This window comes from Heteronotia binoei, chromosome 2 (genome assembly GCF_032191835.1).
Source record: "Heteronotia binoei isolate CCM8104 ecotype False Entrance Well chromosome 2, APGP_CSIRO_Hbin_v1, whole genome shotgun sequence".
NCBI classification, from domain to species: domain Eukaryota; kingdom Metazoa; phylum Chordata; class Lepidosauria; order Squamata; family Gekkonidae; genus Heteronotia; species Heteronotia binoei.
This window is the reverse complement of record NC_083224.1, coordinates 157,974,065-157,992,464: the sequence shown is the minus strand read 5'-3', so window position 1 is coordinate 157,992,464 and position 18,400 is coordinate 157,974,065. Positions and strand designations below refer to the sequence as shown.

General features: G+C 39.4%; 2 protein-coding genes across 5 annotated transcripts in view; one reads left to right on the top strand and one right to left on the bottom strand.

Moving 5' to 3' along the window:
* Positions 1-18,400, bottom strand: part of GPSM2 (G protein signaling modulator 2) — a 50,002-nt gene that overhangs the window by 30,157 nt on the left and 1,445 nt on the right. For 3 of the 4 annotated variants that reach the window (XM_060232318.1, XM_060232319.1, XM_060232320.1), the window contains exon 2: positions 366-663. In XM_060232318.1, coding sequence (XP_060088301.1) covers positions 366-424 — 59 coding nt within the window. In that variant the 5' untranslated portion in view covers positions 425-663. Of the gene's footprint in view, positions 1-365; positions 664-2,228; positions 2,314-18,400 lie in introns of those variants that run through there. The other variant, XM_060232317.1, reaches the window with a different exon arrangement.
* Positions 16,846-18,400, top strand: part of AKNAD1 (AKNA domain containing 1) — a 37,734-nt gene continuing 36,179 nt past the window's right edge. Inside the window, exon 1 of the mRNA XM_060233040.1 lies at positions 16,846-16,861. Coding sequence (XP_060089023.1) covers positions 16,846-16,861 — 16 coding nt within the window. The remainder of the gene's footprint in view (positions 16,862-18,400) is intronic.

Below are 18,400 nucleotides of genomic sequence, written 5' to 3'. Positions count from 1 at the left end.
TCACAGTGAACAGGATTACAGGGTGAATTCCTGTGGAACCATTTTGCTAGCAGTGCTATTTCCCTTTAGTACAAGGACCCATTCTTTGATGCAACAGGCTCATCTGTCAGTGGGAAAGCCTCTTGCATGGGGAAAGCTTCTAGCACCAGAGGTACTATTTCTAGCAGAACAGATCCATGGGATTCAACCTATGATTTTAGAAATATTCTCTTATTAAGCTGTTAGTAACTTTCTGATGCAACCCTCTGAAATATCTTAAAAATGTAAAACAACGTAAAACAGTTACATCTAGAAGCCTTTTAACGATAGTCTTTTTAAAGCATATATCAAAAATAAGTTTTTAAAAAGTAAGTACATGGGCTTACCTGTAACGAACATGAAATGAATGACCTTCACACATGTTTAATAAAATATTTTCCTCCATTTAGGTGCATTATGAGTAGGGAGAAATTAGTAGATTTTTGCATGCAGCAGCAGGATATGAAGGATGGTTTTTCACATAGGTATCCCAGTTAGTTGATTAACAACATTAAGTCAATAAATGTTAAGCTCCAGCAGAAGTACTCTTCTTTATTAGAAAGAAAAGGAGATCCTTGTAAGGCACCACTTAAGTGTTCAGAAACAGGTTCAGGGTCTGTATCTGTGATTTATTCAGTTGTGTTTCTGCAAAGGGAACACAAGATTTTCTGTATCAAGAATTATTAAAATTGTGGCACTCAAAATCTAATACAAAAAGAAAAATCTATCTGTCCTAAGAGACAAGACAAATAAATCCAATTCTTGCACAGAAGCCACTGCAAAGAGACATCTCTTTCACAGGTCAATTTCTGATTAACTCTGCATACAAGTATGGATTCCCAAATAAAAATGTAAAAACCGGTGCCATCAAAAGTGTGTTATTTAAAACTCAGCACATACCCCTCAGCATAGGGAAAAGGCAACACTATGTTTTTCAGTCATAAAGTGTGATTTATGACAACAAGACATTACTTTCTCCATTATCCTAATGCTAGTGCAAAATGACAAATATAGAAAAATATTTCCATCATTTACCTGACATATGACACAGATTTAGTTCTAACCTAATATTAAAAACGTATTTTTTAGTAAAAGCCACCAAAATGAATGGAACAGCCTTTCAAATATTTACATATAGAAACAAACCTTAACTGCTTTCCTGAACAGCAGGGTACAACTCAAAATTTCTGCTGTAAAAACCCTAGTTCTAGCTTAATGTGACAAGATACAGACAAGGGAACTATTTCCTTGGCAGAGAAGTGAATCACAGAGGAGAATAATTAAATTTAGACCTAGCATATAGCAGACAAATATTCAGACTATTCAACTCTGTGTCACAGAGCAATCTGAACAAGAGGATGCAAAAAAACTCAGTAGGAATTCCAAAACGGTATCAACCTTTGCCTTGGAATGATATTTTCCATTGTTTGCACCAGGCTACACACACTCCCCAAAGACATGGAGATTTATATTACAAAGACTTGCTTTAAACAGGCTGAGCTAATTCAGACAACACTCCAGCACCAGGAGCTGATGTGATACGTAGGGACCCTTAGTAAAGTTCAAGCTTGATTGAAGTTTCCTAGCTACCCAGGGGAAAAGGACTATGCACTCCTTAAAAAATCTGGTGATGCATGGCTAACACCAGGCTATGAATACTTTTCAGATGGGATCAAATTCGCATAGTGCACTGCTTCTTGAAGAAGCTAGGATCTCACTTCTTGGAGATGACAAAGTTTCCATCCTTGCAGCTTTTGATCTCTATAACTGCTCAAAGACAATGGAATCTTGGCATTCTTGTGGGTAAGATAGATCTCCAGAAGTCCAACTCCAAACATATATTTTGATGACATAGACAAAAAATGGTTTCAGTCTTCTAGTTCTCCACCGTTTTATGAAGATTATCTAGACAAAGAAGACAGTCCTGCTTCAGGAAACCTGAAGTTACTGATGTGGTTCCTTCTTGGACTAGGGTCTGCTTTAGTTGGCTCCACCACACTTGTCTCACAAATACTTGCACATTTGTTTATTAGCTGCATGTCTGTCATGAAGTTGCTGTCAGCTCCCATCGGGAGGAGGGCATGGCTTAGTGTTAGATCATTTGTTTGGCATCCTGTCATCTCGTTAAAAGGATCAAGTAATGGGTGATGTGAAAGACCTCTACTGGAAATCCTGGAGAGCTGCTGCCAATCTGAGTTCAAAATACTGACCCTGAGGGACCAATGGTCTCATTCAGTATAAGGCATCTTCATGTGTGAGGATCTCCTCACATTCACTGAGACAGATCTTCCCCCTACATTTTCCAAAGCCATATTATAAAAGAACAGGAAATGCAGGAAAGGCATGATGTGAGGACTTGGATTAAGAAAAGATGCTAGGCAAAACTCCATCAAGATTTTTTCTAAAACTCATTTATCTGTACCTTATTCTCTAGTGGTGCTTTCTGTCTGTACAATCAATTTGGCCCCCTCTATACAAAGAGTAATTGGGTAAACCTAGCAATCCAGAATCAACCCCACACAATGTTGTGTGGGAATAAGATGGAATTTTACAATTTACTTACTGGTAAACTATGCTATGTTCCCTGTTTTCATGTAGAGGAAGTTTCATACAAGCACAGTCCCTTAGGAAACTAAACTGGTACTATACAAAATGTAAGAACTGTGTCATTTCAAATGAGGCATTAACAACCATTTCCCTTCATTTTTAAATTTAAAAAAAATTAAGTCAGTGGTTTAAGTAACCTTGATTTAACAACCAACTTAACCTGCTTTACAGTTTCATTTTGTCATCTAAAATGCTGAGAAAGTCATTCATGATAACCCTGCCAACCTTTATTCTGTCAGCTAAGTTATCTGCTCCTGCTATTAGTAGTGAAATGCATATACATGGCACAAGATGGTTTCTGGGGGGAAAGTTTTAGTGATATGATATAGTCTACACTCAGGCAATGATTATTCCACCTTTGATCATTTGTGGAAATGTTTCCTGGAATTCATTGACATGAATTTGAATTAAATTTAAATAATTTAAATTATGTTGGCAAAAGAAGGCAAATACACCATGAACAATGTGTAAGCACTGGGAGTTGTCCATGCTTTGTATCCCACATTTAGCCCACCTACAAGACTGATTTGCAGCAAACAGTTCTGACAACTATAGATAAACAGATTGTGCTTACATATATTGGGCAGAAAATTCACAGTGGAAAAATATGTGGAAGTAGAAAGCCAGCTCATGACAACCCCATAGGGTTTTCAAGGCAAGAGAAGTTCAGAGGTGGTTTGCTCTTATCCCACCTTGGCATTCGTTGGTAGTCTCCCATCCAAATATTAACCAGGGCCAACCATGCTTAGCTTTTGAGATCTGATGAGTTTGGGCTAGCCTGAACTATCCAGTTCAATGTGAAAAACAGTAAGAGGAAAAATAGAGTACTAGAAAATTTTCCATCCTGCATCACAGCTGAAGTTGCATCACATGAAATAGCACAGCTTTTAAACATTCAAAGTACCACCTTCATTTCATAAGGTTCAATGCTTGTCTGAAATTGTCCCTACAAGAAAACAGCAAGACAGCATATGTTAGTAGTAAACTGTCTGACTATGACTACTGAATTGTTGCAGCAGAAACTTTCCTGACCCAGAACTCACATCAACATATTCATGAACTGTTACATTTAGCTGGCAAAGAGATATGTAAAATTTTATGCACACTTAAAACACAGACAGAAAGAAAGCAGGTGCAATTTCCCAGGCCATAGGTGTCTTGTATAACAATGCAGAACATGGATAAAACAATAGTCAAAGATTATGCAATCTATTTAGAAATGGGTATGGGCCTCTTTCAGCTGATGATGGAACATTAAAGCAGCAGGCTCTGAATCTTATACATAAACAGGATTATCTCCTGTTCTGCACTCCCTCTAAAGGAGCAGGTTAGTAGCTTGGGGATGCTCCTGGACACAAGCCTTCTGTTGGATAAACAGGTGGCAACAGTGGCCAGGGGAGTCTTTCAGCAGCTTCAGCTGGTGAGGCAGCTGCAGCCCTTCCTAGGAAGTGTGGAGCATGCCACAGTGGTGCATCCCGAGGTAACATCTAGGCTATTTATTTGTTTAGTTAAATTTCTATTCCACCCTTCCTGCAAGCAAGCTCAAGGCAGGTTACAACACTGGTCATAAAACAAAATAAGACTTTAAAACTGTATAATCTAACTCCTAAAACAATGGTGTTCAAATTATTACATACTATTTCCATGGTGTCCCAATATTAGTCAACTGTAAACAGAGAGGGCTAAATCCCATGAGGGATTCCAGATGGCAGATGCCCTACCTTTCGCTAAACCAGGAAGGGGTTGTCATCCAAAGTCCTCCAAAATTGAAGACCTTATAGTTGGTGATAACTATATTGGATGGTCAAAGATGGAGAAGCTCCTTACAGTCAGCAAAAACAAGACCTGGAGCTGACCGCGGCCCAGATCATGAGCTATTCATCGCAAAAATCAGGCTTAAATGAAGAAAACTGGGGAAGCCATTAGGCCATTCAGGTTTGACCTTGATCACATCCCTTATGAATATACAGTGGTGGTGAAGAATAGGTTTAAGGAACTAGAGTTGATAGACAGAGTGCCTGAAGAACTATGGACAGAGGTTTATGACACTGTACAGAAGGAAGCAATCAGCACCATCCCAAAGAAAAAGAAATGCAAAAAAGCAAAGTGGCTGTCTGATGAGGCTTTACAAATAGCTGAGGAAAGAAGGAAAGCGAAAGGCAAAGGTGAAAAGGAAAGATTCACCCAACTGAATGCAGATTTCCAGAGAACAGCAAGGAGAGATAAGGAGGCCTTCCTGAAGGAACAATGCAAAGCAATAGAGGAAAATCTCTTGAAGAGATCTCTTCAAGAACATTCGAGAAATCAAGGGAACATTTAGTACAAAGATGGCCATGATAAAGGATAAAAATGGTAGGGACCTAACAGAAGCAGAAGAAATCAGGAAGAGGTGGCAAGAATACATGGAAGAATTATACAAGGATCTCAATGTCCCAGACAACCATGACAGTGAAATCGATGACCTTGAGCCAGACATCCTGAAGTCAAATGGGTTTTAGAAAGCATTACTAACAAAGCAAGCGGAGATGACGGTATCCCAGTTGAACTATTCAAAGTCCTAAAAGACGATGCTGTTAAAGTGATGCACACATTATGCCAACAAATTTGGAAAACACAACAGTGGCCACAGGACTGGAAAAGATCAGTTTATATTCCAATCCCAAAGAAGGGTAATGCCAAGGAATGTTCAAACTATCACACAATTGTACTCATTTCACATGCCAGCAAGGTCATGTTAAAGATCCTACAAGCTAGACTTCAGCAGGATGCAGATCGGGAACTACCAGAAGTTCAAGCTGGGTTTCGGAGAGGTAGAGGAACTAGAGATCAAAATGCCAACATGAATAGATTATGGAGAAAGCACAGGAGTATCAGAAAAATGTCTATTTCTGCTTCATTGACTATGCTAAAGCCTTTGATTGTGTGGATCACAACAAACTGTGGCAAGTCCTTAAAGAGATGGGAGTACCAGACCATCTCACATGTCTCCTGAGAAACCTGTATAAGGGTCAAGAAGCAACTGTCAGAACGGGATATGGAACAACTGATTGGTTTAGAATAGGAAAAGGAGTTCAACAAGGATGTATATTGTCACCCTGCTTACTTAATTTATATGCAGAGTACATCATGCGAAATGCTGGCCTGGATGAAGCACAAGCTGGAATTAAGATTGCCAGGAAAAACATCAACAACTTCAGATATGCAGATGACACTACTCTAATGGCAGAAAGTGAGGAGGACCTAAAGTACCTCTTGTTGAGGGTGAAAGAGGAGAGCACAAAAGTAGGCCTGAAACTCAACAACAAAAAACTAAGATCACGGCATATGGCCTCATCACACCTTGGCAAATAGAAGGGGAAGACATGGAAGCAGTGACAGACTTCACATTTCTGGGATCCAAGATCACTGCAGATGGTGACTGTAGCCATGAAATTAAAAGACGTTTGCTCCTTGGGAGGACAGCTATGGCAAACCTGGGCAGTATAATAAAAAGTAGAGACATCACCCTGCCAACAAAGTCCGTACAGTCAAAGCGATGGTATTCCCAGTAGCAATGTACGGCTGTGAGAGCTAGACCATAAGGAAGACCAAGCTCAGAAGAATAGATGCTTTTGAGATGTGGTGCTGGAGAAGACTCTTGAGAGTCCCTTGGACTGCAAGAGGATCAAATCAGTCAGTCCTAAGGAAAATCAACTTCAGATGCTGAAGCTGAAGCTCAAACACTCTGGCCAACAAATGAGAAGGGAGCACTCCCTGGAGAAGATACTGATGCCAGGAAAGACAGAAGGCAAAAGAAGAAGGGAATGGCAAAAGATGAGATGGCTGGACAGTGTTACTGATGCAACAAACATGAATTTGAGCAGACTTCGGAAGATGGTGGAAGACAGGAGGGCCTCGCGTGGCTTTGTCCATGGGGTCCCAAAGAGTCGGACTCGACTGTGCGACTGTACAACAACAAATATTGGATGGGATTTGACATCCACTGCCTCAGCCAAAAAAAGCCTGGTAGCATAGCTCCATCCTACAGCCCCTACAAAACTGTAAAAGGTCCATAGGGCTCTGATCTCTAGTGGGAGCTCATTCCACCAAGCTGGATCCAGATTGCTAGGTTGCTGCAATGCACACTAAATGGAGCTGCCTTTAAAGTCTGTCCGGAAGCCACTGTTGGTACAGAATGCTGTAGCCAAAATGTTAACTGGATTGGGTGATAAGAACAATATCATTCTAGTCTTGTTCCATCTAGACTGGCTTCCCATTTGCTTCCAGGCTCAATTAAAGACACTGATTTTGCTCTTTAAAGCCCTGTACAGCTAAGGACCAACATACCTTAAGGACTGCCTTCTCCCATATGAACCTATCCACTCACTCCCGTCACCCTTGGAGGCCCTCTGCTTCATTTGCTCCCACAATATGAAGCTAGACAGGTGGTAACCCAATAAAGGGCCTTCTCCATTGTGGTATCAAAACTTTGGAACTCCCTCCTCAGGGAGATTCATCTGTCTCCCTCTTCTGGTGTCTTACACAAGCAGATGAAGACTTTGTTTCATCAGGCATACTCCTAATAACAGTTCTTGGCCCTCCTATTGTTTGCGTATGTGTTTTAACTGTATTTTAATTGTAATTAAATGTTTTAATTTTTTAATGTTTGCCAACCTATGGACCTGATTGGGTGGAAAGGTGACATTAAAATGTTTTAAATTACTAAATAAAATAAATAAACCTGTAAGGAGGGACAATTACTTTATGTAGTGAAGCAAAAAAGATGTAAATCAAATTAATGTTTTGAAATTCATGTTTCTTGGACAAGTACACATCATAAATAGTTGCTATAAAACACTGTTTTCCAACTGAATAGAGCCTGTATACATTTATACACTGTATACAGCTTAGGTAGCCAAATCTTTGTCCACGAAACCTTTATGTACTGTGAATTTTGCCTCTCTCAGTACACAATGCAAGTATACTAAGCAAGTTTTCACTTACTTGAAGGCTGAAGTAGCAATGTCATGCTTACTTACTGGAAGCAAGTTCCACTGAACAGACACTTTATGTAAGTATGGATGGAGTCACTAGCACACAAAGCAATTCTCTTCTGTAATATATAACCTTGATTTATAACAGTCCTCTTTACAAACAGTATTTATTAACTCCAGATTCTAGTCGCTAAAAAAGATGTACTGATGCTGGTTTGGCAGACTGCACTGGGGGGGGGGGAATCAAAGAACAGGGATTTTACTAGGACGGGTAGCAGTTAAGCTACTTATTTCTTTTAATATAAACATTCCTTAATTTGTTTTATTTTGAACTAGTTCATAGAAACATCAATTAATAAAAATAAAACAGCTGAATAAGGCTATTAATGGGATCTAGATGGAGCATGCATATTACTCCCATTCTGCAAACACTTCATTGATTGCCCATTTGTTACTGAGCTCAGTTTAAGGTATTGGTTATCACATGTCACAAGACCCTTCACAGTCTTGGCCCTTCTTATTTATGAGTCTGCCTATTTCTCTATGCTCCACCATGACAACTCCACCCATGACAGCAGGGGCTTCTGCAGGTGCCAACTGGCAAATGGATGTAATCAACAACTGTCTGCACAATTACACAAACCATGTGATACTTATGTCCTGTCAACTCCTGATATAATTTTGCTTTCTTCTGCATGTAATTATCATCTCATTTTTTTGTATTATACACTCTTATGCTGGTTTTTCAGTCTGTTGTTATCTATGTAATTTTCATGTTGAATAAAGATCCTTGAAAAATTTTTTTTTAAAAAAACTATCTGCACATGTGCTTTCTCCATTGTGGCTCACCTTCTAGAATGGCCTCCCTGACGAGGAAAAAAGCTCCCATTCTCCTGGGCTTCCGTAAACTACGTAAAACTAAATTATTTAAGAGGTAATAAGGCTGCACAGTACAAAATGGTTTCATAAACCAACTTGGATAAATGACTTGGACTTGTGGACTTTTCTGCTGAACATAGCACGTTTTCAGAAGGATCCTATTACGTGATTTCTGTATTGCTTAATGTGTTATGTTAATACATGCCTGTTTTTTCCTGGTGTTTCCAAGTTTTCTAATATCCTAATGCATTAGTTATTGAACATCCCCATGTTGATAATTACTGGCTCACAATGTGCAATCCATCTTGAGTCCATGTAAGAGAGGCGGATTATAAATAGCATAAATAAATATAGTAAAATAAAACATTACCATGTAATCAAGTGTTCACAGATTTTGATAAAGAAGGGCTGGTAGTTACTGAGCATAATAGTGTTTCTAAAAGATATCTTTTCCAAAAGATATGGGGAAAGCATTCTGAATCAGAAAAAATGGGTGTGGAAAGGGTTAATACCCTATCCCCAGTATCATAGCTTCAGTACTTCTCCCCACGACCTTCACCTTGTCTAGCTGGAATCTCAATAGTATGAAAAACAGAAATCCATGCTGTTGTTAGTAGAGGAACAAATATTCATAAACTGAAAACAGAATACATTACAGGTAGTTGCACAAAATAAGAAACTCAAATAACACATGGCTGTATGGATAATCCTGATGGTATATATGATGGTGTCTCATATATACTAGTACCTGCCTATAATGACTTTCTTATCTTGGAGGCTAGTAGAAAAAATTCCTCTCAGAATGAAAATGAACTAAATCACACAATTCTGCTTTAAACAAAACATGCCACAATTATTACTTGATGCAAAATAGGAATACATTAAAAAAATACATTAAACCTAAATCAACAGCATACAGTACACAACACAGAAAGGGACATCCGTATGCAGAATGAGGCTGCTCTACACACAGCTGTCAGAGATATAGATATGCTTCCCCACTCACAGCATTGGCTCTGAATAGATTACCGTAATAACATCAAAACAACTTGCAAATTATAATGTAAGTAGAATACCAGACTGCAGAGTAAGGAAATACAGACCTTGTTTAAGACACAGTGGCCCCAGGTAGATCACCCTATTTCCTGGAAATAAAGCAACAAACTACTCAGACATTTCAGGCTGAGAGGAAATGGTTTCCTTTTATGAAGACAGACAGGATGGAGATGACCATTTGCATACCTGCCAGGAAAGGGCAAGAGAGATAGCTGTCTAGATATCCTGAATCAGGGCCATAAAAGTTGAGGACATGCACCTTGCCTTATATGATAGGGTAAAGGTGCAGGACAGCACGCTTGGAAACTGAACCCAGTTTTAGGATAGGTCAAAGAACCCACTTCAAAACTGGGAGGGAAAGAGTTAAAAGATTACACTCTCATTCACTCACACACGCACACAAACACAGGAAAGCACACAAGCCAAGAACCAGGCTTTCAAAATTTCGGTTTGGCTTGTGTCAGTCCCTTGGAAAGGATTGTCAGGGTAAACCCAATGATTTTTTTCAACCTAGCTAGAGTTTCTTTTAAATTACCTTCCATAACATTCCTGCTATGTAACTAAGTTCCTACAATCTTGTTTCTATAAACTATAGGTGTCTGTTAGTAAATATATATTTTCCTTCTAAAGGTCTCAGACCTTAACCAAAAAGTTCTTACCCAAGCCCTGGGCAGTTCAACCACACATAGACCAAACACCAGACTAGCAGGCTAACAGGATGGAAGAAAGGACAGTATGAAATAACAATGAACAAGCAGTATCAAACTAGAAAAAGTGTCTAAGGTAGTCCTACCAACATTGACTATTTTTCATAAGAATCTCAAAAAATAATAATTCTTCAATTTCTTCAATGTTCACCTCAACGTAAAATTTTTGTAAAGCCTCCAAAATTGTTAAATGCTAAATTATATTCTTCTTTATACTGAACACGATCATATTCTGCAGAATTCATTAATTTACAAACACATCAATTACTTTATGATACTATTTTAATAAAGTACTTTTTTGTTTTCAGAACTATGTGCTAGCCCATATTTAGAAACCTACAAAGTTATCATTGACAAATTAGCAACTTGAGAACAGTATTTCTGAAACTGCAAGCCAGGTGGTATACCAAATAAATGTAAATTAGTAGCAAATATAACCAGCTTGGGTGTACAACAGATCTATGAACAAGATACAGAAAGCCCTTTACCAATAAATTAAAAAATAATAGCTTATGAAGCATTGTGTGCCTAGGCCCAAGGGCTCTCTAATCACCAGGCCTGGAGGTGAGGGTGACAGGTACTCTTTCTATTCCTTCTTTTGCCAAAAAAACCCCACTTTAATATTACCTTCTCCTCCAAGTGATATGCAAAACCATGCATCATGAGGTACAGAAATTTAATCCTGCAAATATCAGTTTAGAGCTTCTCACCCAAACAATTTTGCTATTAGTAGAATGAGCATATACATTATGCAACGGTGAAAAATAAATCTCATCACTTCTCTTAATGCAGTCATATTCCATAGTAGCACAAAACCAGTATTACAAAAGAATCAATGTTTAGTTCTCAAAGGTTGGATAGGAATCCAAACAGATCCAAGAAACCTGACTAGCTTTCTGGCCTATTTTTCTTCCTTTGAACAGATAACTCCCTGGACTCATTACAAACCCTTTTTAGACATCCACTTGGTTTTGAAAGCACTTTGCCACGTGTCACAGTAACCGCTGTTCAAGAAAAACAAGCCTAAAGCTCCCTTAAGCTCATAGAACTAGTTCCATGGCTCTCTGAATCTTTAGTTAAAAGTTTGACAGGACTGCATTTCTTAATGAACAAGCTAGTACAGGCAACTAGGTGTAGCTAAAAGTAAACCCAAAAGTAAATTATAATAATTATATATGACAGCCTCCCTGCCATAAAATACAAATAAGTGTCAGGACTAAGACAAGTGCTAAGTTTCAAGAAGTTAAATGAACATATGATTTTTGGAGTATAATAGGCCTGCATAAGGCGATGTTAAAAATTAAGTTTGAGGAGGGAGGGAGTAAGCCATACAAATGAAAGTGAAACTTTTGAGAAGAATATTCCAGAAATCTTGAGATATTTGTAAGTGTATCCTCATGTATGTTTAAGCAAATACAAGAATACAAATGCTATATGTTTTCGTTAAATAAAACAATTTAAATGGCTATTGTTTATTATTTTTTCTTCCAATGAAGGACAAATATGTCCAAATATGAATCATTAACCTATAAACTGAAGATAGTTCACCTTGCAATGATTCTATAATGATCTATTTCAAGTGGTAAATAACCAAGCATTGATTTTCTGATATAAATAAACCTAACCTGAAAAGTTGTTATACTAAAATAAAACCTTCATCTGGATTGTAAATATTATGGCCAGCAAGAATGAATCCTTATGTAGAAAACTAAATTGAGTCGTACTGACTGACAGTTTAAATCATGATTTAAATAAATATATCCTGCCAAAAAAATATGCTTTAAAATGAGTTTTTGCCTCATCAGATTCATCCCAAATCTTCCTCTACTGTTGCTCTAGCTGTCTCCCTTGCCTTTTCATCACCTGCAGGCCCTTAGTAAACTAAAGAGCTATCTGGGTACTTAAGTACATAAGAGAAGCCATGTTTGATCAGGCCAATACTCTGTCACACAGTGGCCACTTGAGAGGGGGCACTTGGAAGTTGACTGTGTAAAGCTCTCAAGCCATTACCAAAGTCCATCATGGCATCAACAGAAGCACCAACCATATCTAAAGGAAAATCACCTCTAGAGTCATCAAAAAGCTATTCAGATCCATCTGACTCTGGAGGTAGACCATTTTAATAGTTTCCCCCATCCCTGCAGAGTCATAGTGTCCATGACAAAGGAACTGCCCTCAGTTCCTCCACCCTCAGGTAACACTCTTCCCACCTAAAACAAAATACCACATCAAGAGTGTGACTTGTACAATGTGCAGGACCAGTTACAGAAACCTGTCTCACACTCCAAAATTAGGTACAGAGCCTTGAAACCAGAAGAGTCCTGGATAGGGCACCATGCTAGGAGAACAGAATTCTTATAGACTACAGCAACACCACCTCCCTGCCTGGTATACCTAAGCTATATATATTAACAAGTACCCCAGAGGACACAATCAGGACAGGTAACCCCCCTCCCTGCCCTTTCCCTAGCCAAGCTCTCAGTGATACATGCCAGGTCAGCCCTCTCATCCAGGAATAAATCCTGGTTGGCTGCTGATTCTCCTGAGACAGACTCAGCATTTAGCAGCAGATATAGATGCCTGGTAGGTTGCTGATATGGTTACCAACATCATTCTGGCTGGAAGAAGAGCTAGAAAGGGCAACAACATGCACATGTCTGCTGTTCCTTCCCATTACTGGCCTGCTCTTCTCCCACCACCATATCTCTCCCCACCTCACTCTCTATGAATTTTCTCGTATGGTAGCCAATTCCTTCTCCTGTTACCAGGGGGCTTCTGGGTTGAATATTGTTACATTGGTATAACAATTTATGTATCAGCTTTCATTTAAAAAACAAAAACAAATAGGCTAGCCTCTAGCCCTTACCATTGTAAGGATATAGGGGAAAGGCATATCTTCACAATGAAAAAAACCCGGCACTTACCTCTTTATATGAAAACTGGGAATTCACCCTGTAACACTTTATCAGTTTGGTGTAATGGTTAAGTGTGCAGACTCTTATCTGGGAGAACTGGATTTGATTCCCCACTCCTCCACTTGCAGTTGCTGAATGGCCTTGGGTTAGTCATAGCTCTCGCAAGAGTTGTCCTTGAAAGGACAGCCTCTGCGAGAGCTCTCTCAGCCCTACCCATTTCACAAGGTGTTTGTTGTGGGGGAGGAGGATAAAGGAGATTGTGAGCTGCTCTGAGATTCGGAGTGGAGGGTGGGATAAAAATCCAATAATAATAATAATTTCCTCCTCCTATTATAATGGTATATTGATATAACAATACAAGATTGCCAGTTTTTTAAAAAATGTGAAAATACCCAGTAGTCTGGGAGAAGGAGTAATTGCTCCTTCAAGAGGACTGAGACAGAGAAACCTACTATGTGGAAGTCTTGTTACCCCTGCACTGTATTAGCAATTGAACTAGCAACAAGGAAACCACATAATATTGTTTTTGCATGGAACCCACCAAATGGGAGGACCATTGGGAAAGGGGTTTTTTTTTAAGTTGACAACATTAGATTTTTCCTCCATAATTCACCTAGGTATGGAAACAATCCTCCTGTGACTGGCCCTGTTTTGCTGCCCTACTGACCAACACAGCTCTGATCCCTTAACTAGCAGAGGGAATAATTTAAAACAGATTTATTTTCCTTAGACTGAAGCCATAATTTGTAAATATGCCTTGGCTTTTTAAAGTCTTCAATATATTCACTTTAAACCTTGCAAACAGACTTTCTTTTCATCATTTTAAGGGTTTCCAAGATCAACAGCTGTAAGGGGAAACAGTCTGCACAAGAAAAACTGTCAAGCATGCAAAGCACAACTAAGAAAAGGCACCAGAATGTTTCACAATCTTGAAATGAACAAATCTTGAGCTTTCTTTATTTAAAAAATGTACACTATATTTTCAGATTGAAATGTAATTTTGATCAATCAGTTTACTATGTTTGTAAATATGTCACATTCACCAGAATTTTGAACCCTCTGACAAACTCAAGAATCAACACCTTATCACTACAGAACAGAAATTACAACAACAGACAAGTAGTCCAGGTATGTAACTACACACACAGGCCTATATAATAAACAAACATCACAGATGTTATTGATGACTATCAGAGTCAAGCCATTATGTTAAAACATCCACTGCATTAATGATACGTTGCAAAATGTTTATGACCTTTCTGGTCATAAAAATACTCTGTACATTAAACAACAGAAATTGGGCTTGACTTCCAAGCTCCTACACCACCTATTTTTTTGCCTGAAGAAAATAAGGATCCTGCCAGAGGCAGCACTCTCACTTTATGAACCTAATTCACAGGAATCCAACATTTGACTGCACATACATACAGTCTTCCCTAGTGATTCATGCTTGGAACTGGAAAGCTCAGGTTCACAGTGGCGAGTTTCTAGAGAAATGTGAAAATTCTATAGCATCACAGCAGACTCCCAAAAGTTGCATGCTGAGTGAAATGGACCTAGTTCGATGGAATTAATTAGCTAGTTTCTTCTTGAGAATTACTTCAGAATATGAAATGCAAATGCTTCTCCCCTGGGAGTGTTATACAAATATACTGCACTGTTCTATCTAAATTAGTGCTGGAAAAATTCCCAGTTAACAACACATTCATTAATGTCCCCAGAGTACCCAAGACAAGTGAACAGTTACCACAGCAGGGATCAATTAACTCTGCCAGAAATTGGCCAGAAATGCACAGTTACCAAGTCCTCATACGAAAAGCATGCAAAGGAATGTGGGATATCTTCCCAACAAGTGAAGTTGGTTGGGAGAAAGGCTTAGACTAGTTGAACTTCAGGCATTATGGTCAGAAAGCTAGACATGGGTAAGCAGCTTGTTCGCCATTCAAAACACACTGGAAATCGTCACCATCACTTACTTTGAAAATCCTTGAAACATGAAAAACAGTTATTTTTATTATTATTTATTTTCTTCAATTTAATGAATCACCTCATGCCAGCTAGTGCTGGGCTCTGCGCAATTCACAACAATAAAATGTTGGCATTGTTAGATTTCAAAACAGAAATGATGCGGTATAACGTAAAACATAATGTGTAGATTATTAAGGCAACTGATAGAATTGTGGCTGATGTAGCAAAAGTCCAGTGAATTGGTCTATTTCACTATGTCAGCCACAATTCTAGCAGTTGCCTTAATGCAAAACACTATCAGCAACAGATTCTAATGTACAAAATGGAAACAACTGTGAAATACTGCCTAAATTTATTTAACTATTTAAACCTTGCTTCACTCCCTAAATGTGACTCAGAGCAGCTTACTATACAATTGGCCTTTTCTGTTTCATCGCCAATGTGCTGTAGTAGTGCTTAAGAGTGGCAGACTCTAATCTGGAGAACCAGGTTTGATTCCCCACTCCTCCACATGAAACTTACCGATGGACCTTGGGGAAGTCACCGTTCTCTCAGAGCTCTCAGCCCACCTACCTCACAAGATACTTATTGTAGAAAGAGGAAAGGAGTAAGATTGTAAGCTAGTTTGAGACTCCTGAAGGTAGAGCAAAACAGGGTATAAAACCCTGCTCTTCTTCCACCCTGTGAAGTAGGTCAGATTGAGACAAAATGAATGACCCAAGGTCCCCCAGATGAACTTCTATGGTAGAGTAGGATTTGACACTGGGTGTTTCAGAAACCAACCTGGCATTCTAACCATTACATCAAATCAGAATAAAACCACAACTCTAAACTGAGGTAAGGACACTTATAAACATATGAAGCTGCCTTATACTGAATCAGACCTTTGGTCCATCAAAGTCAGTATTGTCTTCTCAGACTGGCAGCGGCTCTCCAGGGTCTCAAGCTGAGGTTTTTCACACCTATTTGCCTGGACCCTTTTTTGGAGATGCCAGGGATTGAACCTGGGACCTTCTGCTTCCCAAGCAGATGCTCTACCACTGAGCCACCGTCCCTCCCCACTTAAACTCATTGGGCTGAATACCATGAACACTTCTCGGGGAGGAACTCCTAACACCTTCCCCTTTCCAATGCTCCTGAAGGGACCTCTGAGAACAGTGCATTGGATCTTACCTGAGAATCCATAGCAAGAAAGAAACTGAGTGAAAGGGGAACTGGGAGACATTCCCAATGCACATGCACATGAACTTTTGGTCCATTCATTTATTTACTTTACAAGAGCCAGTTCGGTGTAATAATTAAGTTCATGGGTTTGATTCCTCACTCCATGAATTAAGTTCATGGGTTTGAGTCCTCACTCCTCCACATCCACTTGCTGGGTGATCTTGGGTCAGCCACAGTTCTCATAGAGCTGTTCTCTCAAGAGCAGTTCTCTGAAAGCTCTCTCAGCCCCACCTACCTCACAGGGTATCTACTGCGGGGAGAGGAAAAGGAGATTGTAAGCCACTCTGAGACTCCAAGTGAAGGGCAGGGGATAAATCCAGTCTCTTCTATCTCTTCTTATAACCCAGCATTCTCTCCAGTGGGGACTCAGAGTGGCTTACATCATTCTTACTTCCTCCATTTTTATCATCACGATGACCATGCTGTGAGGTAGGTTAAGACTGTATAACTGGCCCAAGGTCTCCCAGATCCCAATCCAACACTAACTACTATACCACTATGGATCATGTAAGAGGTATGTATGTACAAAAGCCATCATTTCTGCCGACTTATTCCTCTTGTTATAGAGACACACACACTCCATCACAGATGGTTCCCTGACCTTCAGGAGTAACTCTTCACAGAGCACAGGAGAGCAGACAGTAAGGCGGACCAGTGGTAAAGATCCTTTCCATGAATGCAGCAAGTTGTGTTATGGTCCAGTACACTTTCAACGGGCTTAACTGTGTGTGGGATTGTAGACAAAGACAGATAAACAAGTAATAATAGTAAAAAACTAGATCCACCACTTAATCTTCATTTTAAAAATATGCATATGACTAATCATTTAAAGTAAACCAATCCAGGATTCAGTGACTGAATGACAAGCTTGGTTTGCACCACTACAATTTAAAAGGAATAAGCAAGACAGAACTGCTCACTTCTGCTCCACCTGCCTCTCAACATTCCTATAAAATCTTAAGAAAGCATTTTGTCAGTGCAATTTGGCACTTCTACAAGTAGCAGGTTAGGACACTTAGCAAATTATTTAGGAAGCTGTGCTATGGACTGTGAGACCTTTGTACTTTAGATCAAATAATGTACTCTGTTCTATGCAGTTTTGATTTTATTGTATTCAATAAAACCTCTCTAATAAATAAACATTATAATTAAGAAATAGATTTTTAAAGAAATTCCATTCTGACACAGCACGGTAAAAAGCCAAAAGGAATGTTGCTTCTTCCCAACAGTACCTTTCCCATAAAACCCAGAAATTGCAGCTAGTGCAGAACACGGCGGCCAGGCTGTTATTGGGGCTCCCTAAGCGGGAGCACATACAGCCGGGGCTGCGGGAACTGCACTGGCTGTCAATAGTGTACCAGATTCGTTACAAGGTGCTGGTTATAACTTTTAAAGCCCTATATGGTCGAGGACCTGCCTACCTGAGGGACCATCTCTCCCCATGTATTCCCCAGAGGGTACTCCGATCTGGTTCTCAAAACCTGTTGGTAATCCCTGGGCCAAAGGAGGCCAAACTGAAAGTCACCAGGGAAAGGGTCTTTTTGATCGCTGCCCCCCACTGGTGGAACCAATTGCCAAAGGAAGTGCGGGCCTTGCGGGACCTTGGCCAGTTCCGCAAGTCCTGCAAAACCATCTTCTTCCAGCTGGCCTTTAATTAACATGGGGCCACATCGTAGATGGAATGCCATCCCACTGAAAAAATTGAATAAGACATAACACCTAGATCCTAGCACCAAATGAAATGAAATGTTGATTTTAACTATTGAATGTATAATTTTATAGAATGTACTCTTTTTATAATATGTATTCTTTTAACCATTGTGATGTTTTTATGCTGTGAGCTGCCCTGAGCCTGCTTCAGCGGGGAGGGCGGAATATAAATAAAATAAAAAAAACCCTCTGTGAAGCACAATACTTTAAAAATGCAAATACACTACATACATTTTTAATCCACTGTATAAACATACAAGTGGACACTAGAAGAGAATCTCATACAAATCAATACAAAGCATTCAGGCTTACTTTCAACATAACACACAACCCTCATCCGGAC